At 43.8% G+C, this 24,335-nt stretch overlaps 1 protein-coding gene across 2 annotated transcripts in view; it reads left to right on the top strand.

Moving 5' to 3' along the window:
• TTBK2 (tau tubulin kinase 2) overlaps positions 1 to 24,335 on the top strand; it is a 252,244-nt gene that overhangs the window by 95,334 nt on the left and 132,575 nt on the right. For both annotated transcript variants that reach the window (XM_082275498.1, XM_082275497.1), the window contains exon 3: positions 19,574 to 19,721. In XM_082275498.1, the coding sequence (XP_082131624.1) occupies positions 19,574 to 19,721 (148 nt within the window). The remainder of the gene's footprint in view (positions 1 to 19,573; positions 19,722 to 24,335) is intronic.

Raw genomic sequence — 24,335 nt, 5'->3', positions numbered from 1 at the left:
TAATCACAGTTCACTAGTAATCACAGCTGTCATGAATGTAACCCATTTTTGAAAACTTTGCTGTTACGATTATCTTCATTGTACCTGCAAACAAAATGTAAATTAAAAAAAAAAAAAAAAAAAAAAAAAAATCCCTGATCACCCTCTCAAAGTAGTACAGCGTTACTATGGTGACACTGAACTACTCTGATAAAAGTAATATGTAAAAGCAAAAAAAGAAAAAAAAAAAAAATGGAATGCAATTTTTTAACATGCAGTCACTAGTCATTGTCCCTGATCACTGCCACATCAGTCATATGATGACACTGTACTGCACTGGTGACAGTATGGAAAAAAAAATATATATATATTCCTTCAATTCATTTTCAAAAAAATTGTGAAAAAAAAATTACAACTTCAAAAAACTTGCCATACCTCCTATTAACTCTCATACAAACGAATTAGTATACACTTTTATTTTTTATTTTTTATTTTTTTTAATCAAAGACATGTAGCAGAATACATTTTAGCCTAAGGCTCCTTTCACACGGCCGCTCCGTGTGAAAGGTCCGCTGCGGGACTTTTTTTTTTTCCACGGAGCGGATGACATTTCTGTCATCCGCTCCGTGTGCCCGCATATCATCCCATCCGTTTGCGGATGATATGCGGACCTAATGTAAGTATATGGCACTGCGGATGTCAGCGGATGACACCTCTGACATCCGATTTTCCTTCCTTTCCGTTTTTTACACGGATGGAAAAATGGGGTTCTGTTCCGTTCCAAAAAACGGAACAGAACTGAAAGGAGGAAAATCGGATGTCAGCGGATGGTATTCCGCTGACATCCGCAGTGCCATAGACTTACATTGATGTCCGCAAATCATCCGCAAAAAAATAGGATGATTTGCGGACACACGGAAAGCAGCGGAGCGGCCGTGTGAAAGAACCCTAAATGTTATGATGAAATTTGATTTTATTGGATATGTTTTATAACAAAGTAGAAGAAAAATGTTTTTCTTCAATTTTCGTTTTTTTTTTTATCGGTTTATTTAGCAAAAAAAATGAAAAACCAAGTGGGGATCAAATATCACCAGATGAAAGGTCTAGTTATTTCTTTCTATTGAAAAAAATGAGAACATTTTAATTTGGGTACAGTATTGCATGACCACACAATTGCCAGGTAAAGTAGTGCAGTGCTGTATAGCAAAACAAAATCTCTGGTTATGAAGGGGTTAAGTTTTCTTGAGCTCAAAAAGAAGAAAAACATTGTCTAAATACCCTTCAAACTAAATCAATTTTCATCTTTTTGAGTATGTATCTTTAATTTTTAAATAAAATGTTTTTTAATGGAAGACTGTTTCCTTTTAACTTACATTTTCTGGTCACAAAAGAACATAATGCGATATTCGTTAAGTACTTGATGGGTGCAGGGTCATACAAATTTAAGTGATCTACATTTAGCTAAATGACCTGCTTCAATAACAGGGAAGACCCTGAATCATCAGCTTTTCTCTGCACTTATTGATGAATACAGTAAGTGGGAAAGCATTTTTCAGCCTCTTGAGAATACCATACCAGATGGGACCACTGGTAGTAAAAGCTCGTTTTGCAGTACAAATGTCACAAAAATATTATGGCTGGCTCTATTCTACATATAACGTATTAATGAACATGATGTTCCCTAATTGCTAGAACCTTGACGAGTAATGTCGATTAAAATAGCTTACGCTCGAGATATATTTATATATTTATTATACAATATCTGACAAAAGTGAGTACACCCATCAATTTTTGTAAATATTTTAATACAGTAAAACCTTGGATTGTGAGCATAATTCGTTCTGGAAACATGCTTGTAATCCAAAGCACTTATATCAAAGTGAATTTCCCCATAAGAAATAATGGAAACTCGGATAATTCCTTCCACAAGTCCTTCAGTTTATACAAAGATTATAGCAATGTGATAAGTTGTGTAACCATAAAATGTCCATCCACAATATGTAGCCTTCCCAAGGGGATTAGAAGCAAAATCTAGCAGAGCTACAGAATATAAGAGGGATGAGAGGCGCCTCTAAGTGTAGCAATATGGTTACATTTAATGAAGGTTCAATATTTAGCAACTCACATGGTTGATGATTAAAATAGGCACACCTAAGTATGCAGGCATCTGGGGTAAAGCTGTCCACATAGACCGTCTTCTGAACCACCAGCTCTCACCACTGTCAGTCTGCAATCGTGACCGGGAAGATTAGCCTGCAGTAGAGTGATCTGAAAGTGAGGCTTTGAATCACTCGTGGAGTGCAGTGGCGAATTGATGATGAAGATGGCTGTGCAGAGGATGGTCTATGTGGACAGCTTTACCCCAGATGCCTGCATTCTTAGATGTGCCTGTTTTAATCATCAACCATGTGAGTTGCTAAATATTGAACCTTCATTAAATGTAACCATATTGCTACACTTAGAGGCGCCTCTCTTCTTTTTTATACATGACGCTACTTGTATATCAAGACATCGCTTGTATATCAAAATTTATTTAAAAAATTTGCTTGTCTTGCAAAGCGCTCTAAAACCAAGTTATCTCCAACCAAGGTTTTACTGTATATCTTTTCATGTGACAACACTGAAGAAATGACACTTTGCTACAATGTAAAGTAGTGAGTGTACAGCTTGTATAACAGTGTAAATTTACTGTCCCCTCAAAATAACTCAACACACAGCCATTAGTTTCTATAAAATAAGTGCAGCGCTATAATGACTGATACAGTCCAATGATAGTGTATCGAAAATATTGAAAAAGGGAAAAAAGTAAATGAATAATGGTGAGTCCCCAATGTTTGAAAATTGAAGCAAGAATGTGGAACCAAAAACTTGCACACGTGATCATATAGGAGAGAATTCCCACACCAACAAAGTGAATATTGAATGCGCTCACCGAAGGATATGGACCCAAGTACCATATAGAAAATGGGTTAATAAAGCTTGAAATTATCCATGGATCTCCCAAGGAGTGGCTGTTCCCACGGATGTTTTCAAAGGATGGCGGTATCCTCTTGAAAAGGGATGGCTGTGACTCCCAGTATGGTTTCCGTATGTGGAAGTAAGCCAAACAACACAACATAGTGTAATACCGCTTACAATAAAATGTATTAAAAAAGGGGATAAAAAAAAACTTACATATATCCATGTATGAACAGCATGTAAAGGTAGGAATGATGGCGGGTGACAGATAACGTGGTTCTGACACGTTTTGTCATATGACTTCCTCAAAGGTTATTGCCCTTTACTGTCAATGTCTAAACTGCTGGCAGCAAAAGTGAGTACACCCCCTAAGTCAAAATGTCCAAATTGGGCCCAAAGTGTCAATATTTTGTTTGGCCACCCATTATTTTCCAGCACTGCCTTAACCCTCTTGGGCATGGCGTTCACCAGAGTTTCACAGGCTACCACTGGAGTCCTCTTCCACTCCTCCATGACGACATCACGGAGCTGGTAGATGTTGGAGACCTTGCACTCCTCCACCTTCCGTTTCAAGATGCCCCACAGATGCTCAATAGGGTTAAGACTGGAAACATGCTTGGCCAGTCCATAACCTTTTTACCCTTAGCTTTAGCAAGGAAGTGGTCATCCTGGAGGTGTGTTTGGGGTCGTTTTATTGGAATACTGCCCTGCGGCCCAGTCTCCGAAGGGAGGGGATCATACTCTGCTTCCGTAAGTCACAGTACATGTTGGCATTCATGGTAATTCAATGACCTGTACCTTCCCAGTGCCAGCAGCACTCATGTAGCCCCAGACCATGACACTTCCACCACCACGCTTGACTGTAGGTAAGACACACTTGTCTTTGTATGCCTCACCTGGTTGCCGCCACACATGCTTGACACCATCTGAACCAAATAAGTTTATCTTGGTCTCATCAGACCACAGGACATGGTTCCAGTAATCCATGTCCTTAGTCTTCTTGTCTTCAGCAAACTGTTTGCGGGCTTTCTTGTGCATCATCTTTGGAAGAGGCTTCCTTTTGGGATGACAGCCATGCAGACCAATTTGATGCAGTGTGCGGCGTATGGTCTGAGCACTGACAGGATGACCCCCCACCCCTTCAACTTCTGCAGCAATGCTGGCAGCACTCATACGTCGATTTACCAAAGACAACCTCTGGATTTGACGCTGAGCATGTGCACTCAACCTCTTTGGTTGACCATAAGGAGGCCTGTTCTGAGTGGAACCTGTGCTGTTAAACCGCTGTATGGTCTTGGCTCATGCTGCAGCTCAGTTTCAGGGTCTTGGCAATCTTCTTATAGCCTAGGCCATCTTTATGTAGAGCAACAATTCTTTTTTTCAGATCCTCAGAGTGTTCTTTGCCATGAGGTGCCATGTTGAACTTTGTGACCAGTATGAGAGAGTGACAGTGAGAGTGATAACACCAAATATAACATAACTGCTCCCCATTCACACCTGAGACCTTGTAACGCTAACAAGTCACATGATACGGGGGAGGAAAAATGACTAATTGGACCCCATTTTCACATTTGTACTCACTTTTGTTGCCAGCGGTTTAGACATTAATGACTGTGTGTTGAGTTATTTTGATGGGACAGCAAATTTACACTGTTATACAAGCTGTGCACTCACTACTTTACATTGTAGCAAAGTGTCATTTCTTCAGTGTTGTCACATGAAAAGATATAATAACATTTTTACAAAAATGTGAGGTGTGTATCTTTTGTGAGCTACTAATATATATATCAAGATATGTATTATCATTTTTTTTTTTTTTTTTTTTTATCTACCTTTACAAGTTGTCTTTAGCAAGCCATTATTTTCTTTAAAGCTGAAAATCACAAAAAACACAGCGTTTTTTTTTAGTTTATTGGCTGCTTATTAAAGAATTTAAAGCCCGTCTCCAGGATAAAGGTAGTGGACAGTGAGTAGCAGCAATCTAATGAAGTAATTTCTCGACTCACTCGGCTGTCTCCTTATATCAGCATTTTCCATGTCCGCACCCTTGCACACCCGATTGGCCTCTAGTCCTTGCCATTCCTCTGCCAGTCTGAGTGCCGCTTTCTTGGGAATTGGAGGCGATTGTCCTGATTAAAATTTGTACCTAGAACCCAAAGCTCCAAGGAAAAAAGCTTCATTTGTTTGTTTGCTTTTAGCTCAGCTTAGAGTTCAGTTTTAAAGGTGAGCTGCAATTTTTATATATCTTTTTTTTTTTTCTTCTATTTTAATTATTTTATATTTCACTTTTTTCATTACTTGTATACATTATTTCATTTTAGAAAAAATATGTAATACCATGTGATTCCATGACATTGTGTTTGCAGAGTGTTCTAAGCTTTCTACTAAGATAGCTCAGCAGTAACTACAAGTACTGGCTCCTTAAAGAACAGTGTAAAATATATAAACGTAGGGGTGTGTGGCCCTCCAATGAACTATTTTGCTGTATGTGTTCTGACTAGCACTAGGGATTACATTGCAACGTTTTAAGCAAGCACACTGTAATAATTTATCTCCATGTATATGACAGACCCCAATGTAGACATAACATTAGCTGACTGCCACAGCTTGCCCTCCACTTTTCACCAACCACTCTCCTGTGCACACACCTGTATCTACTCTAGAGATTAATTGGGTTGTCTCCAGAGACTAAGGCTACATTCACACCTGAGCGTAGCGTTTTTCGCGCGTTTTTTACCGCGATTTTTGCGGCGTTTTTTACCGCGATTTTACCGCGATTTTTGTGCAGGCGTTTTTAGATTCAATAGAGATCAATGGAAAACGCCTGTAATCTGCCCAAAAAGAAGCTCATGTACTTTTTTGAGCGTTGGGCGTTTTGTATACAGCTTCAAAACGCTCAGATGTGAACAGGGGCCATTGAAATGAATAGGATTTGTCTTGTTGGGCGTTTTGAGAGCTGATCCTAGAGCAGAAAAACGCCCCAAAAACGCCCCAAAACGCCTACATGTGAACGGAGCCTTAAGCCTAGTACACATGGGCCAAATGTCAGACGACATCTGTCCGTGTGTATGGCAGCTGATCAGAAAGAAGCAGTCTGTTTGGCTGGCTTCCATTGGGTAAGCATGCTGGAAAACCAGCAGCCGAACAGCTCCCAATCCATGCCCCCAGCCAATGGAGCGCTCACCGGAGTGCTCTTGGGGGGGGGGGGTCCCGTCCCCCTGTCAAAGCACATTAGTTCAGCACTGGAGAGCGTTGTACTAATGTTGGATCATTAGTACAGCGGCTCCAACCTGAGCTGTCCATTTATTTTTTTCTGGGTCGAAAGAAAAAAACCTGATCGTGTGTACTAGGCTTTAAAGGCATTGTAAATGCAATGTTAAAAGTGCAGGGACGTTGGGGGTCAGGCTACAGCTGTCAGCTAATTGTATGTCTGCATGAAGGGTCTTTGATATGTGATATGTAATGAGGAGAATGAGAAAGGGGATTACTGTAAAGGATATTTCTTGCCAATGACGTATTCAGCAGGAAGTGGACGAATTTGGATCCATCTATGGGCGGGGGTGGTCCGGCATTTATTCTGGTAAAATCCTGCCACCGGCTATAGCCAGCAGCAGTGATCGTTGTATTCTGACAGCGGGGGAACCAGGACAGTGGGAGGGATTTGCCCATCAACCTGTTGAAGGAAAGAAAATTTCATAATGTATGGGCAGCCTAAGTGCAGGGTTTATATCTTGCATGTGTATTTTGCCATCATTGCTGCCTTTGTTTACTTTTGATTTGGGGAAATATATGTATATGTCAGATAATTCTGTCTCCTCCGGTTCTCCAGGGTTTCTTCCTGTTACCATCAGTGCCCTGCAGACAAGAGTGGTGATTATACAAAGCTGCCATCATCACAGCTGTCAGGCACAGAGCACCTAATGACCAACTTCAAAAGGAAAGGAAATGTCTGCCAGTTAGCTGCTATTATGGGATCTTCTATTTTACGAGACTGTATGCACAGCTATCTATAGGCAGGTTTATTACCAGAAAAGTGGTTTAGGAAGAAACTGGTTGGAAACGTAAAGTTCTTCCCGGACCCCATATTTAGCAGATTCTATATCATGAATTAACTCCATGGTCCGATATGATGGAAAGTAAGGAAGTGGGCAATAAAGAATTAAAAACAAAAGAGGAAAAAGGCAGGTAGCATAGGCAGTAATAATTATATCACAAGTAAATCAAAGATGTAACCTAATACATAAAAGCAAGCCTGTACCCCTAATATAACAAGGACATTCTATCTATGGCTGCTCAGATATGGCTTCTTTAGTGCACTTAAAAGGAAAGGAAATGTCTGGCACGCTGATCGAAACAGAGTCCAAGTGGGTTCAGTTGTTTAAGGCAAAAAAGTCTTTAAAGTCCAAATGGTGTCAGTATGCTTGGCTCAGTGGCTGCCGCTGCTGAAGAGCTAGAGGGGACTCTGCATTGGGACACACAGAATAGCGGGTTGTTCTAAGTGTAGCATTATTTGTTTGGAAACAACAATGACAACTCACAATGTATTGGAGATAAACGCACTCCTCTAGTCTTGTAACACAGCTGCAACAAGCCTGTTCAGTTTCACTGATCCCGTTGTGGTGGATACTGGAAGGAGCTCCTGGCAGTGCTGGTGGCTCCCAGCACTTCCTGGCAGGTCGGAGTCCCCTGGGGAGTCAGAGCATGCGTGTGCCTTCATCATGAGATGGCCTGATGGAGCACACATGCTCTGAATGCATGCCACGCCCACCGCTTCTTCTTCCTGTTCTGACCTCACTTCTGCCTCCCAGGGGACCCGGACCTACATGGAAGTGCTGGGAGCCACCAGCACTGCCAGGACCTACTTTCGGTATCCACCATAGCGGGTCCAGCGAGACTGGACAGGCTTAATGCAGCAGTGTTGCATGACTAGATGAGTGCTTTTATTTCCATTACATTGCGAGTTGTCATTTTGTTGTTTCCAAATAAATAACGCTTATATGCTACACTTAGTGCCGGTTCACACTGGCGCGACGCTACTTTCAGGGGCGACCTCCGAGATCGCGGTGCGAGCAGCGCACCGCGACCTCGGAGCGGCCGCCACAGACTTCATAACATTGAAGTCTATGGCGGTCGCCTCCTGGTTGCCCCAAAGAAGCTCCGGACCCTTTTTCTAGGTCGGAGCGACTTGTGTCGCTCCTATTAGAACGGGTCCGTAGCTTCCCTATGGGAGGCGACCTGCGGCGACCTGTGAGGCGACCAGGTCGCCTCACAGGTCGCCCTAGTGTGAACCGGGGCTTAGGAAGGCACTGTATGTCCTAATGACCAACTTCACACTGTGCTTGTTTATGCTTTACAAAGGTCTGGGCAAGCAATTTATTTATTTGCATTGCTTGAAAGTCCTCAGACCATGAGCTGAAAGTTCAGCTGGTACAGTACTGGTTCAAAGTGCCCTACTGTTTGACAAATATTGAACATAGATACCCAGTAATGCCTGCAACCTGATTTTGGTCACATCTTCAATAGTTGAGTCCAAAACTTTTATTTTATATGTTTGGTTTAACATATTAAAGTCCAGCTGTGTTGTTGGCCTACACTTCTTGCCTTTTGATTTGCATGGTTATTGTGATTTTTGTAAAAAGCTCTACTTTCATCTTTATTAAAATGGTTAATTAATTATAAAAAAAACTCTGGCTTCAGTGCGTTCTTTTGAACTTCTCTCTTCAAGCCTTTCCCTGTTTAATCTGAACTTTTTTAATTAGAGGACCTCCATACTCCAAATATGGCATTAACCACAGAATGCGTACTGTGCATTAATGATCACTCACTTCATTTTGAGTAGGTCCCACATCAAGGGAAAGACTCCACCAGACCTTTGAAGGTATGTGGGTATCTGGCACCAAGCAGATCACTGCCTTCTTCCCATAGTTCAAAATCATTCCTCAATCTGCACCTCCTTTCCATATGTTCCTACTCTCTTCATGAAATGTGTGCATTTTGGACAGAGGCACCTGCAGTCTACTGTTGTGGGTGGTGGGTACTCAGTATCTTCATAAGAATGGTTTCATGGCTACTGGCAGTTAGAATTTGTGTAACAATGCACGTTAGGACATTTAGAGGCAGAAAGAAAAACCCCTTTTGCTTTGTCTTTTTGAAGAAAACGCTAAACGCTCCTTAACACTTGTGCAAAGATACTGCATATGAGCGTTTTTTTCTTTTTTTTTTCTTCCAAAAGAACTGGCATTTTTTAAAGAAGTACAGCCAAAGCTTGTTTGGCTTTACTCATATGGATCGCAGGAATTCAGTTCGTTTTAGAGCGGGCGAAGTACGCCCTCTGCTGATGTCACAGAAGTTGGTCAAGGCTCTGCACCATCATGACCACAGAGTCGGGATCCGCCAGATCCCTGGACTGACACCTGGCTAAGCCTCTCAGTGAGCCACTGAAAGCCTGAGCCCAGCCGCTCCACCCCCTCCACAGCCTAGCGCTCTAGTAAGCGAGAAGGGTGAAGAGCAGAGAGCTAGAGACTCTAGAGCTAAACTCTAGAGCAGAGAGCTAGAGACATCACAGCCATAGATCAAGCATGATAGGATTATGGTTTGGGAACAAATGGTACATGCCTGGGGCACCATCAGATAAGGAAATACTGCTTTAACCACTTGCCGACCGCCGCACGACTATTTACATTTAAATAGATTTAAATAGTCGTGCGGCTGTCAGCCCCGTACAGGCATAGTGACGTAGTACTACGTCGCTAGCCTGAGAGCCTCTAGGGGGCGAGCGCGCGCCGCAGGAGGCGCGCTCCCCCCCGCTCGTTCCCTAACCCGATGTCCGCCGGTCACTCGCGATCTTCCCGTGGAGAGGGAGAAAGGCAGGCGGCTGATGTAAACAAAGCCGCCTGTCATTCTCCCTGATCTAACTGCAGAGATCATACGATCCTGCTATGTAGGATCGTATGTCTCTGTGGTTGCATCACTAGCCACACCCCTTTACAGTAAGAAGCACGCCCCTAGGGACACACTTAACCCCTGCATCACCAATATAGTTAACCCCTTCCCTGCCAGTGTCATTTTTAGAGTAACAGTGCATATGTATAGCACTGATTACTGTAGTAATGCCACTGGTACCCCCAAAAGTGTCAAAAATGTCAGTCAAGGGTCCGATCTGTCCGCCGCAATGTCGAAGTCCCGCAAAAAAAATCGCAGATCGCCGCCATTACTCGTTAAAAAAAAAAAAAAAAAAAAGACAGAAATCTTTCCCTTAGTTAGTAAACGCAATAAATTTTGCGCAAACCAATCAAAATACGCTTATTGCGTTTTTTTTTTTTTTTTTTACCAAACATATGTAGCAGAAAACAAATTGGCCTAAAATGTTAAAGTTTTGATTTTTACTTTTTTTTGGGGGGGAATTTTTATATAAAAAAAAATGTGAAAAATATTATTTTTTCAAAATTGTCGCTCTTTTTTTGTTTATAGCGCAAAAAATAAATTGCACAGGTGATCAAATACCATCAAAAGAAAGCTCTGTTTGTGGGAAAAAAAGGACGTCAATTTAATTTGGGTACAGCGGTGCACGACCGCGCAATTGTCTGTTAAATTCACGCAGTGCCGAATCGCAAAATACCCCCTGGTCTTTCAGCAGTCAAATCTTCCGGGGCTTAAGTGGTTAAAGCTTGCAACAGTAGCTAAAATTCTCTGTTGCTGCTTTCTACCCAAAAATCTGTTAAGCTGGCCTTAGACATTGATAACATTTGGATATTACTCTGTGATTTGATTGGCTAATATTTTATTTGTTGCATTAATGCCAACACATGCCATTTGGAAATTTACACTTTTTGATCTTTCAGATTGATTAGCTGTGCCGAGGTCTAAAAGTGTCAGTAGACATCTGAGATATGGTCATTCTCTTCTTTTATTTTACAGTATGTAATGTTCAATGGTCCCTAATCATATAGTGCTTTGAGCATTTTTGTGACCACATCTCACAGCAATAAAAACCTTGACAGGGGGTCTAATCCATCTTCACTCTATCCAAAACGTAAACATTTTTTTTTTTAAGGATTTCTTGGAGAGTTTTTCCAGCAAAAACCCTGCTTAACGCTACTAATAGCATTTTTTGAGCTTTTTTTCCCCCAAGAAACTGCAAAAATGCTCCTGAATGCTCTAAAACGCAACTACACAAAGCGATTACCAGTGTTTTGAAAAAAAATGTCACATGAGTCAATTATCCCATGAGATATTCTTTAGGGAGTTGAGCCCTGTATCCTTGAATAAGCCTGCACAAATGGAGGGCCTGGGTTATCGACGGGGTGGGAACGACAATTGTGATGCATGGGGTATGTGGGTACAGAGATTCATGGTACTTCTTTCTGCACGTCTCTACCAGAGTGTGAGAAGTGTAGCCATGCTTCTCTTGTGATGGATATAGATTCATGACAGAAAATGGCTGCCATCTGTGACTGTTATAGAGAAACTGTAGACTGTGTGGGATAAGTGGTGTCTCTGCTCTTCAGGGAATGTCAGTTTATCATAGTATGATTACAGTATATTGATGTTTTTATCGGGAGCCATCTTTGCATTTCAGGCTCTAATGTAGAGGGAGGTTCAGGTTTCATATGAGACTTCCAATGTGACCTCTTGAAAAGTAACCTGCATTGTCAAAGGTTACATGTAAAGACTTCTCATATCGGGTACATAGTATTCTAACAATGATTATTAATCCCAACTGAAAGGCCAGTTCTCTTTTTCAGCTTTGAAAAAAATTAGAACTTCAATAGATTTTTTTATTGAGATTTCCAAATTTTCTTGCATTTACGCAAACTAGGTTTCTGACAAACACACAAAGTACAGCAACCATAACTCCTAAATCATTATTTCTCTATCGTCCATTGACAGACGCAGCTCCTATGCTTCTTATACCATTGGGTATGCTGCCCCCTACAGGAGTAGTACTAGGCAGGAAAAGAACAGTTTACCATGCCTACGGGGGCTGTCCCTATAGCCATAACCCCACACACCCTGCTCCAGCATACCAGTTTGTTTCTGCCTATTGAAGGGGTAGGACCTAGGTTTCCTGCTGGGACTTCGGTCTCTGTTTTTTTTTATTCTTATAAAGAATATTTTGTTTTATTTTCTTTACTCACTTCTGCTAGTTAGAGTTCAGGGGGATCCTCCTGGTGAACTACAAGCGATAGCCGGCTGAGGTTTTGCACTGGATAATCTAGATCCTTAAGGTCTCCCAGCCTCGCCTACGAGCATGAGCGGGTTTTAGTCCCGCTCTAGGCCTCGCTCAGTTTTGTGAGTGGGTGTCTCGCTGGAACGCGACGACCTGGAACGCCCTGAGTCGCAGCGTACCTCTCGGCTGGCAGCACCCCCACTCCGGGTGGGAGGTGGTTTGTCCGGAGCGGAGCCCACACAGTCCCTGGTATGCTGAGTAAATGCAACCCCCCCATATATCCCTTAGTGGTCTTGGCGGGGGGGATGTGGTCCCACTCCTGGGGATGATAGGACTGGTGCTTTCTAAAAAATCCCCCTGGCCTGTCGGGGTGCCTGGCCCTGTGACTTGCCCCCTCCCTCGCACCCTGCCCTTATTGTGGTTTTCACCTGGGGGGAGCTATTGCTGCGGCGCCGGGAGCCCTGGGGGGAGTGAAAATGGTACCTTTTCCTGCTGGGTCTTGTTGTAGATCGTCTGTGGCCTCCGATTTGGGGTCCCCTGACTGCATGGCACGCCGTGGGGGCCGCCATTTTTTAGTGTGGACATAGGAGAATTTCTCACCATTGACTTGCATGGTGCAGCCATTTTCCCTGTGCTTCCCATAGACTTGCATTGGCAGCCATTTTTGTGTAGCTCTATGGAGCTACACAGGCAGCGTGACCTTTCACATTCTATCCAAGCTGATGTCATATCCTGTGACTTTCACTTTCCTGCTGCACAGATCAGCTCTGGAGGTTTCTCAGAGAGGTGGTAAAGTGCTGGAGTCTCTGTGGGCATATCCCTGCGCTCTCTGCTATTCTGCATATATTTAAGGGGAACTCCACATGCCGCGGTGATCGGCGGTGGGGACCACGCTCAGCGCTCTTAGACAGTACACCTGTTTTCTTTTGAACTGGCTTCGTCCTCAGATCCTCTTAGTGTGACTACTGGACCTTCTGGATCGCAGTCGCTGGCCGCAATTTCAGCAGTACTGGAAAGCCTGGCGACCAAGGTCGATTTTGTGATGAAAAAGTTTAATAGCAGAAAACGAGAAAACGGCCGCTGCCTTCACCGTCTTCGGTGGGGTCTTCTGATTCAGAGACTAATATGGTCACCACAGACGCACCCCTCCTTGAGGAATCCCTGTCTTCGCAATTGGATGGTGAGGAAGATCTGTCCTCTTCAGCTGCAGTGAGGAAACGCACTTTGGTAGAAGCCCTGATTGTTTCAATAAGGGAAACCTTAAAAATGGCAGATAAGCCCACACCGGCAGGGACACAGGTGTCCTTTGGCTCCAGCAAAACCCAAAAATCGGGCAAGGTTTTCCCTTATTCCGAGAATTTTCATGATATTAATGAACAATAGCAGCACATCAAGCTCGTGCTAGTAGTGATTAAGCGCTTTAAACGCCGTTATCCCCTTGCTGAGGCGGTCTTGAACCGTTGGATGGTAACGCCTAAGGTGGATCATCCTGTATCCAGGTTGAACAAATCTACTATAGTGCCCGTGGAAGATTCCCCGGTGTTTACGGACACGGTGGGCAGGCGGGTGGAATCCCTTTCCCGCCACCTTCATGTGTTGCTGGGTTCAATCCTGAAACCGATTTTTGTGTCTGTTTTGGTATCAGACGGTTACTGAATGGGTAAAGGTTTTTAAGGGGAACCTAGATGCTGACTTCGTTTCCCCGGAGCTGATGGAACTAATAGACCAGATGGCCCAGGCTCTGGTGTTCCTGTGGGATGTGTCCTTGGATTCGGCTCCTCTGGTGGCCAGAGTGTTGGCTGTGGGGATTGCCATAAGACGTAGTGTGGCTGAAGAGGCCTTCCAAGAAGGCCTTAACAGATCTCCCTTTCCTGGGAGAGCGATTTATTTGGCGACCCGCTGGATGAGTTGATCAAGGGTCTAACTGGTGGGAAGAGTACTCAATCATCCCAAGGTAAGGCACCCCGTAGTAAGCGGGGGCCTTCTTTCACCGCTCAGACGTTTTTTCCGTGCCTCAGGTGTGCAACAAAAAGATAAGCCACTCAGGGCTTCTGACGGGGCTAAACAGCCATGGTCAGGCAAGACCAGCTAGTCCGTTTCTGCGCACAAGTCCTCTTTAGAATGAAGGGGCACCCTCACCCGTTTCTGGGGTGGGGGGACAACTGCGCTTCTTTCAGGAACCCTGGACTTCCTTCATTCAAGACAAATAGGTTCACAAATGGATTTGTTCTGGGTACAAGATCGAATTTCGGTCCCGGCCAATGCACAGGTTCTTTCAGTCAAATCTTCGCCTGTCTCCGGATTGTTTGAAGGATCTCAGGGACGCAGTGCAGGATCTCCTTGCTCAAGGAGTGATTGTGCCGATTCCTCCACAGGAAAGCTTTCATGGTTTCTATTCAAACCTGTTCACGGTGCCAGGAAAGAGGGCAAAGTGCGTCCAATCCTGGACCTCAAGGCTCTGAACCGTTTTGTGCAGGTGCAGAAGTTTTGAATGGAATCCATTTGATCGGTGGGGGATTTTCTGGCCTCCATTGGTATCAAAGATGCGTATCTACACATCCCCATCTACTGAGGACACAGCGTTTTGTATCTGTGCATGAGACTTTAAAAATGGAGGATGCGGCTGATGCCGCATCAGAGGCGTCGGTTCCTTTTGGCACCCACAAGCCCTTGAGAGCAACAAGGGTGTTCCCCTTTCCCGCTTACTTTGACAAAATTGTCGCTAAACAGTGGGGATGTCTGAAATGCCCCCTTGTGGTCCCTAAGCGTTTTGCTAAGCGGGACCCTTATGAGGACTTCCTGCTTAAAAAGGGGACTGTCCCACCTGTGGTGGACTCTCCAGTTTATAGATTAAACAAAGCAACCTTGATTCCGGTTGAGGAGTCCCCGATCTTTATGAACCCGGCTGACCGAAAAGCAGAGGCTGTGGCCGCCATATTTACACTGTGGCTGGTTCGGCACTTAGGCCGGTTTTTACTATTGCCCTGGTGTCGCAAACTCTGACCAAGTGGGCCAAGCTTTTACTCCAGGACCTGGAAGGGGAGCAGCTTCCCCCTGCCTTTGCTGAGCTGGCGGACCCGTTGGTCCAAGGGCTGCAATTTGTGATGCCTCTTTGGATGAGTCTCCTCCGATTGCGAGGCTGTCTCAGCAGTGGTCCTTAGGCGTGTTATTTGGCTTCAATGCTGGTCTGCGGACCAGACTTCTAAGAAGGCCTTATCTGATCTCCTCTTCCTAGGGGATCGCCTATTTGGAGCTTTCCGGGGTGACATCATTAAGGGTCTCAAAGGAGGGGAAGAGTGCCTTTCTTCCGCAGGCTAGAAAGGGCAAGGAGCCCTGTCAGACGTAGTCCATCCTTCTCGGCTCCTAAGAAGTAGGGCCTCAGGGTTGCAAGACAAGGGATCAAAACCCTTCAGGGCCTCCTCCGGAGGATCCAGACTGACCTGGCCTAGCAAGTCGAGAGCGGGCTTCTCCAGACCTGCGGACACTGCTCCCTCAGCATGAAGGGGCGCCCTCACCCGTATGTGGGGTGGGGGGGACGTCTTTGCTGGTTTATGGACCCGTGGACCTCCCTGGTATAGGACAAATGGGTCCACGAAGTCCTACGGTCTGGCTAAAAGATCAAGTTTCGTTCTTACCCTCCGGAATGTTTTTTTTTCTCTCCAAATTGGGCCTGTTCCCACACCGCTTACTGGGTCTCTTTGGAGCAGTGCAAGACTTACTGAGCCAAGCGGTGATTGTCCTGGCTCCGACGTTGGAACATTTTTAGGGTTTTATTCAAACCTATTACAGTCCCCAGGAAGGAAGGGCAAGGTGCATCCAATGCTGGACCTCATGGCTCTAAACTTTGTGCGGGTGTAGAAGTTCCGAATGGAGTCCATTCCCATGGTAGTGGCATCCCTGCATCAGGGGGATTCTATCGTCCTCAAGGACGCTTACCTTCACATTCTAATATGTGTTGGTTACAGCGTTTCCTCCACTTTGCCGTGGGAGAGGAGCATTATCAGCTTGTGGCATTACCCTTTGGTCTCACCTCCGCTCTGAGTCTTCACAAAAGTGTGGCCCCGGTGCCGGCATTGTTGCGTCAGCGGGGGGATCACGGTACTGGGGTACCTTGACCATCTTCTGCTGCGAGTAGAGTCTCCGACTGCTCTGGTTGACAACTTTGAGATTACTCTGCGAACTCTGAAGGAGTTTGGTTGGATTCTGAACCTTCAAGTCTGCTCTGGTCCTGACTCTGGACTCCGCCTTAGCCAGGGTGTTCCTTTCTCTGGAAAAACTCCAGAAACTGCAGGAAGCAATTAAACTTCTGTTGTCCAGGAGACTGTCATCCATTCGGACTTGCATGGGGGTGCTGGGCCTGAGGGTGTCTGCCTTTGAGGCTGTTCTGTTTGCACAATTTCAAATGAGATCTCTGCAAAGAGAGATTCTGGTCAAACGGGACAAGTATCCACAGTCTATAGACAATCTGATTCGGCTAAGCCAGAGGGGTTAGATGAGATTTCCACTCTATGGAAATGAGTAGAAATCTCATCCATCTATCCCCTCTGCAGAGGGTCCATTTGCAGCCGGGATCAGCACAAAAAAATTGAGGTTTTGCATGTAAGCAGAGACCGCTGACACACTGGGGGTGATATGATCTTACCCCCTATTATTTTGAAGCGTATACATTTTTGTTCAAGGTATATTTGGCCCCAGGGCAAGCTTCTCTCTCTTTTTTTCTTTTTTTGCTGGCTGAACAGTGTCCACTGCAGATTCCTTTTGGGGAAGCCATACGTAGTTTTTTCCCCTCTCCTTACCGCTCTCTGGACTGGGTACTCCACAATCCCTATTTGAGCTTGGTACTGACAGGATGCCCTGAAGAAGCTATATGCGAAACACGTAGTGATCCTCTGGTAATGGCACATTGATTTTCTGTTGGGCCCGATATTATAAATCGTTGCAGATCCTTCATCTTTAAAGAACTAAGAATATCTACACACGTATGGGCATTAAACGGGTCTCTGTGTATGGCCAATTACCACACTCACTGTAAGGGGTCTTTCACACGGGCGATCCGATCAGATCCGCCTGTCAGTTTTTTAGGCGGATCTGATCGGATCCTCCATGCAGCTCTATATATAGGGCAGCGGATGTCAGCGGAGACACCTCCGCTGACACCCACTGCCATTCGTATCCGATCCTGTTAATGAAATCTGGACGGATGGAAACCCTATTTTTCCATCCGTTCAGGGATCGGATCGGATGAGAGCGGACAGGCGGTTCGCTGTCATCTGATCCCCCATAGAGAGCAACGGGGGCTGTGACACCTCCCTCTCCGCACTGCAAGCGGAGACGGAGCTGTCATCCGCCGGCTCAGTGGGGATCGGTGGATTGATCCCCGCTGAGCAGCACGGATCTGCCTACGGAGGCGGACCGTGTGAGAAGATGTGGGAAGATGTTGGTGTATGCATATATACGCATCATGCAATGTATATTTTTTTTTATATGTTTTTAACAAATTTTAACATGTTGTAATAAAATATATTATTACTTTCACAGTTTCACTGAATAAATGAACCCCTTATAGTAGCGATTATCTGCTCTTCTTGTACTATAAAGAGCTATTTTTTTTTTAACCCTATTATTAGAGGTGAAAAAAAAAAAAAAAAAAAAGGATGCTGCCTCAACTAATCGTCTTCGGCTTGGTTCACACCTATGTGTGTTTTTTTTTTTGGCTCTTTTTGCATGAATGCAATATAGTTCATTTAACATGGTTTCCTATGGGACAAGTTCACATCTATGATTTTTTTCAGCTGCTGCCTATTTGGAAAGGGTCAAGGACTTTACAGCACAACTTTTTTTTTTTTTTTGGTTTTATAGACTTCATTGGATAAGCTGCAGAAAAGCATGTAGTGTTTTTGCCACGATTTTTTTTATTTGCCCAACAACAATTTGGCAAAAAAAATAAAAAAAAGCATAAATAATGCAAAATGCAAATCGCAGCAAAAGAAAACCCACATACAGTCTGAAAATTCCTTTGAATAAGAAGTTTTCTATTCTGCTCCTTCGAATTTTCCCGTCACTCTGGTCGAAAACGAACTTCGATTTGACCCCACTAACGATAAGAAAATTGAACAAATGTTCTTAAAATTACATTTTTTTTTTTTTTTTGAAGGAGAACATTGTTTTTGTATGGCCAGTATAAGTGACAGTAGGCGCAGGTAGCTTTTATTAAGCCACCTGCCTGTGACAAGGGAATCTGTCATACATAATATTATAGTTCTGTCTGAAAATCAGCAAAAAGTCCCATATTTTTTTTTTTTTTCTGTTAATAAGATTTGATCTCGGAGTCTGATATTTACCAGATTCAACCTCTAATAGTATATAGTAGTATATCTCTTCTGTCTGTTATTCTCAGAATGGATAAGAGATTTTGCTCCCTAACCATACAGTTGGGTATTTATATACTGCATATAGATATTTAGGAATGATTTTCCTTTTTTTTTTTATTTATTTTTTTAACTTTTCATATTAACTAAATTATACACCAAATTTTTTTTAAGGTTATAATCCGATTAATCAACACCATAATAGGCCAACTAATCGATTAGAAAGATAATCGTTAGTTGCAGCCCTATTTTTTCTGAATTGTCTATGCCAGATGCAACGGACAGTGTTTAAACATGCTAATTATTGTCTATAAGAATTTTTACCAAGCAAGCAAAGTATTTCTAATTTACATATTTGAGGAGTGGGAGACACAAAGACTAGCACATAGCAATACACAAAGTACAATTAAAATGTATTTAAAAGTCCAAACGCAGTGGATGGATAGCTACCAGCTGACAAGTGGAAGCAACTCTGTGAATGAAGACAGGAAGAAGAGCAGCGCCAACTAAGTGTAGGGGTTAAGTAAAAACAATGTATTCTGAAAGTAAAGCACTCACATGGTGGAGAACTTGTACACTGCTTATCAGAAAATCCTGCTGCCAAGGAAGCAGTCCCACTGAGTGGAGCCTCTGTCTGGGTAGAGGAGCTGCAGCCGAGCTGGTGGATTCCAGAGCCACTGGGCTCACTTGGTCTTGGTGAGGACACCCTCTTGCTGCTACATCACCCGAACTCTCATCCAAGCATCCTCACCAAGACCGAGTGAGCCTAGGGGCTCTGGAATCCACCAGCATGGCTGCAGCTCCTCTAACTGGATGGAGGCTCCACTAAGCTGGACGGTTTCCTTGGTGGCTTGGTTTTCTGATATGCAATGTATACGTTTTCCCCCATGTGAGTGCTTTACTTTCAGAATACACGTTTTTACCTTACCACTACACTTAGATGGTGCTGCTCTTCTTCCTGTCTTCAGTTTTGGTCTGTACTGCTCTCTGTCTGTTCAGTGCCCGAGATATTTAGGCTGTCTTGTGCAAACATTTGCTTTATATAATATTATTAGATTTCTAGTAATTATTTAACTCATTCTGATTTTCTGTTTCTCAGCTCCGAAAAATTGGTGGTGGTGGTTTTGGAGAGATCTACGATGCCCTGGATCTGTTAACAAGAGAGAATGTGGCACTCAAAGTGGAGTCTGCCCAGCAACCAAAACAGGTGCTTAAAATGGAAGTAGCAGTCCTCAAGAAACTTCAAGGTAAGTAGTCAAGCATTCAGAATAATTTGAATATCAACAAATCTGATTTTACCTAAAAAAAAAAAAAATGTTGTTAGGCCTCATTTTGACGGCATAAGGATGCATAGGTGTTGGGTGAATTCCCATGTTGGCAGTCCCATAGATGTCTATTGGGACATTCAGCTGCATTGACAAAGCTGCTGCGTCACAATGTGGCACCCATGCAGGTGGGTGGCCCCAAACTTGTCCTGGGTGTGTTTGGAGCCATGCACCTGCATGAATGTTACATTGTGACTTAGTGGCTGTGTCCCTGCAGCTGCATGTCCTAATAGACATCTGTTGGACTGCAGACACTGGGATGCACACAACACTTGTTCATGCTTGTGCTGGCAAACCGCAGCCCTGCACGGGACATGGAAGCAATCGGCTGTGTGAATGAGGTTTAAAGAGCCTTTTTTTTCACATTTTAACCCCTTCATGCCTAAGCCTTTTTTTTTTTTTAACTTTTGATGCTTACAAGTTAAAATCTGTATTTTGTCCTAGAAAATTACTTCGAACCCCCAAACATTATATACCGTATTTATCGGCGTATAACACGCGCCGGCGTATAACACGCACCTAAATTTTAGGGCAGAAATTTCAGGAAAAAAGCTGAAATTTAAAATAAACAGCTTTAAACTCCGAACATTTTTTTAAAATTAAATGTAGTCTTACCAGTGCCCACAAATGCAGCCTCATCAGCGCAGTGTCCTTAAATGCAGCCTCGCCAGTGCAGTGCCCATACATGCAGCCTCACCAGCGCCCATATTTGCAGCCTTGCCATCGCCAGTGCCCATACATGCAGCCTTTGCCAGTGCCCATACATGCAGCCTTTGCCAGTGCCCATACATGCAGCCTTTGCCAGTGCCCATACATGCAGCCTTTGCCAGTGCCCATACATGCAGCCTTTGCCAGTGCCCATACATGCAGCCTTTGCCAGTGCCCATACATGCAGCCTTTGCCAGTGCCCATACATTAAGCCTTTGCCAGTGCCCATACATTAAGCCTCTGCCAGTGCCCATACATTTAGCCTCTGCCAGTGCCCATACATTTAGCCTCTGCCAGTGCCCATACATTTAGCCTCTGCCAGTGCCCATACATTTAGCCTCTGCCAGTGCCCATACATTTAGCCTCTGCCAGTGCCCATACATTTAGCCTCTGCCAGTGCCCATACATTAAGCCTCTGCCAGTGCCCATACATTAAGCCTCTGCCAGTGCCCATACATTAAGCCTCTGCCAGTGCCCATACATTTAGCCTCTGCCAGTGCCCATACATTTAGCCTCTGCCAGTGCCCATACATTAAGCCTCTGCCAGTGCCCATACATTAAGCCTCTGCCAGTGCCCATACATTAAGCCTCTGCCAGTGCCCATACATTAAGCCTCTGCCAGTGCCCATACATTAAGCCTCTGCCAGTGCCCATACATTAAGCCTCTGCCAGTGCCCATACATTTAGCCTCTGCCAGTGCCCATACATTTAGCCTCTGCCAGTGCCCATACATTTAGCCTCTGCCAGTGCCCATACATTTAGCCTCTGCCAGTGCCCATACATTTAGCCTCTGCCAGTGCCCATACATTTAGCCTCTGCCAGTGCCCATACATTTAGCCTTTGCCAGTGCCCATACATTTAGCCTTTGCCAGTGCCCATACATTTAGCCTTTGCCAGTGCCCATACATTTAGCCTTTGCCAGTGCCCATACATTTAGCCTTTGCCAGTGCCCATACATTTAGCCTTTGCCAGTGCCCATACATTTAGCCTTTGCCAGTGCCCATACATTTAGCCTTTGCCAGTGCCCATACATTTAGCCTTCGCCAGCGCCACTATATACATCACTAAAAATCTCCATAAAGCAGTGCCGAGAGGTAGAAGGGGGCGGGCGGCGCCGAGAGGTAGAGGGGGGCGGGCGGCGCCGAGGAGAAGGAATGATGCGCTCTCATCGGAAGTCCCGGCACCTATGATTGGCGTCGGCATAGGAGGCGGGACTTCCGATGACAGCGCGTCCTTCCTTCTCCTCGGCGCCGCCCGCCCCCTTCTACCTCTCGGCACTGCTTTATGGAGATTTTTTTTTTATATTGGCGTATAACACGCACGGACACTTTTTCCTCCATTTTTAGGAGGAAAAAGTGCGTGTTATACGCCGATAAATACGGTACATATATATATATATATATATATATATATATATATATATATATATATATATATATATATATATATATATATATATATATAAAAAAAATTAGCAGAGACCCTAGAGAATAGAATGGCAATTGTTGCAATATTTTATGTCACACGGTAGTTGCGCAGCGGTCTTTCAAATGCAATTTTTTTTTAAGAAATACACTTTCATGAATTCAAAATAAAAAAACGTAAAGTTAGCCGAATTTTTTTGTATATTGTGAAGGATGATGTTACGCTGAGTAAAGTAAATAACTAACATGTCATGCTTTAAAATTGTGCACACTCGTGGAATGGTGACAAACTATGGTACTTAAAAAATATCCATAGGCGATTGCAGTGGTGCTCATGTTGAGCATTTTGTTGAAATTGTTACTGTAACGCACATTCGTTAATAAAAAGTGTTAAAAAAAAAAAATGACGCTAGCCATAGGAATTAGATGACTGTTGGACCATAAAGCTGTAGTAAACTCGTTATTTTTTTTTTATTTAATATCCAGGCCTCCTGCAGATTATGCCATAATGTGCTATAGAATGCACAGCATATTAGCACATTATAACAGACTTGCCGGTCAAAGGAAGCCCTCCAGCGCTGCACTGTTAGTGCAGGAGTGCTTTCTGCTTCATCCTGTCTTTCTTCCTGGTTCACCCCATTCAGCCACTTGACTGGCTGGGCCACCATAATGTCACTGCTGTACATTTGCTTGGGAGTTGCATCACAGTGGCACAGAACAGGTGCAGTATTGTACTCTAAGGTGCACATGTGCTGCTGACAGGCAGGAGGAGAGGAAGCATTTTTAGCGGAAAAGACAAATGGGGTCCCTTCTGCCATAAAAACCCTGCCAGTATTTATTTTATTTCTATAGTTTAATACCACTTTAAGACACAATCTAACATTCTAAACAGTCCTTTTTTTCTAGCAGGTTATAGTACATAGATGCTCATTCAGCTCAACTGAATATACATAGAGATGTCTATGAATATTTTTCTAATATTTATAAAGATTTGAGAAAATGTTTATCTTTCAAAGTAGATCTAGTGTATTGGGCAGTAAATGGGCTGAACAGAATTACAAATACCTTGGTAGTTTGGCACATTTTGTTAATCAGTATATTCCTATTTCCTGCAGATTTCTGTTGCCTTAAGGCCCGTACACACGTACCGATTGTCGGCCGCCGAACGGTCGGCCGATTTTCGGCTTGTTAGTATGATGCTTTTGTATGCCGACACCAGAACGGCCGATTGTTCGCCAGTCAATACAGAATTCGGCCGACAGACAGCAGATTTTCAAGACTGGCTCAGAAAAGAAAAAAGACCAGGAAAGTTAACCATCACATGACATCACTTCTGCAGTCGGCTGTTGTTGGCCGACAAAATTCGTGTGCAGTCTTTTGCAGTTTTCAACAGACAAGACAGCCCTCGGACAAAAGACGGCCGATCGTTCGGCCGACGATCGGTACGTGTGTACGGGGCTTTACTCTGTGGTCATTCTTGTCCTTGAGCAGAGACAGCCTACTACATTGTTTGTTTCTAAGGCTGGATACACACTATGCAACTTTTGTTGTTAGATTTCCTTTAGATTTACCTTCAACAATGTAGTGCAAGGGCCTGACTGATTCCATACAAATTGAAGTGTTTAGGTTTGACCTCCTATTATATGGTTTTGGTAAATCGAAAGGAAAAAATCTAAAGAAAATTGTATAGTGTGTATCCAGCTTAAAGCGGAGTTCCACCCTATTTTACATAGTTACATAGTAGGTGAGGTTGAATAAAGACAATGGTCCATCCAGTTCAATTTGCAGTTTCCATTAGCTTAAAACAACCTGAAAAATAATTGGATAGTTATTATTTTTATTTTTTTTGTTTCACTTACCTTATTTTTTTTTTTTAAATTAACTTTCCTTCCTTCCACTTCCTCCCTCTGCGGCTGTGGCCCCCGACGTCACTTCATCCTTTGCATTGACTCCTGGGAGATGAGCGTCATCAATCCCAGGAGTCAATGCGCCTGCACGGATGTCACTCATCACTTCTGGTGCAGGCGCGTCATTCCCTGCAGAATCAATTAGAACAGCTTCTGGGCATGCGCCGAACCAGCTGCGGGATGACGTGCTTGCCCCAGGAAGTGACGAGCAGGGCATTCTGGGACTCCGACATCACGGAAGAGGACACGAAGAGGGATGCTACGGCTTCAGCTGCCCACAACGCAGATGGCAGCGCTGGAGAAGAAATTATCAAGGTAAGTTTTTCTTCCTATAGGTAAGCTAAACAGGGGACAGTTCAGAGGCTATCATTGCTTAAATGCACTAGCCCTGACTGTCCTAGTGGTATTTTTAGTTAAAAAATTTATTTTGGGGTGGAACTCTGCTTCACTTTGTAAAATTACTGTTAAAAACAAATAAAAATAAACACCGAAGAAAT

This window comes from Pelophylax lessonae, assembly GCF_965119305.1.
Source record: "Pelophylax lessonae genome assembly, chromosome: 13".
In the NCBI taxonomy this organism is placed as follows: domain Eukaryota; kingdom Metazoa; phylum Chordata; class Amphibia; order Anura; family Ranidae; genus Pelophylax; species Pelophylax lessonae.
Note: the sequence above shows the minus strand (reverse complement) of the source record. Positions and strands in the feature narration are given on the sequence as shown.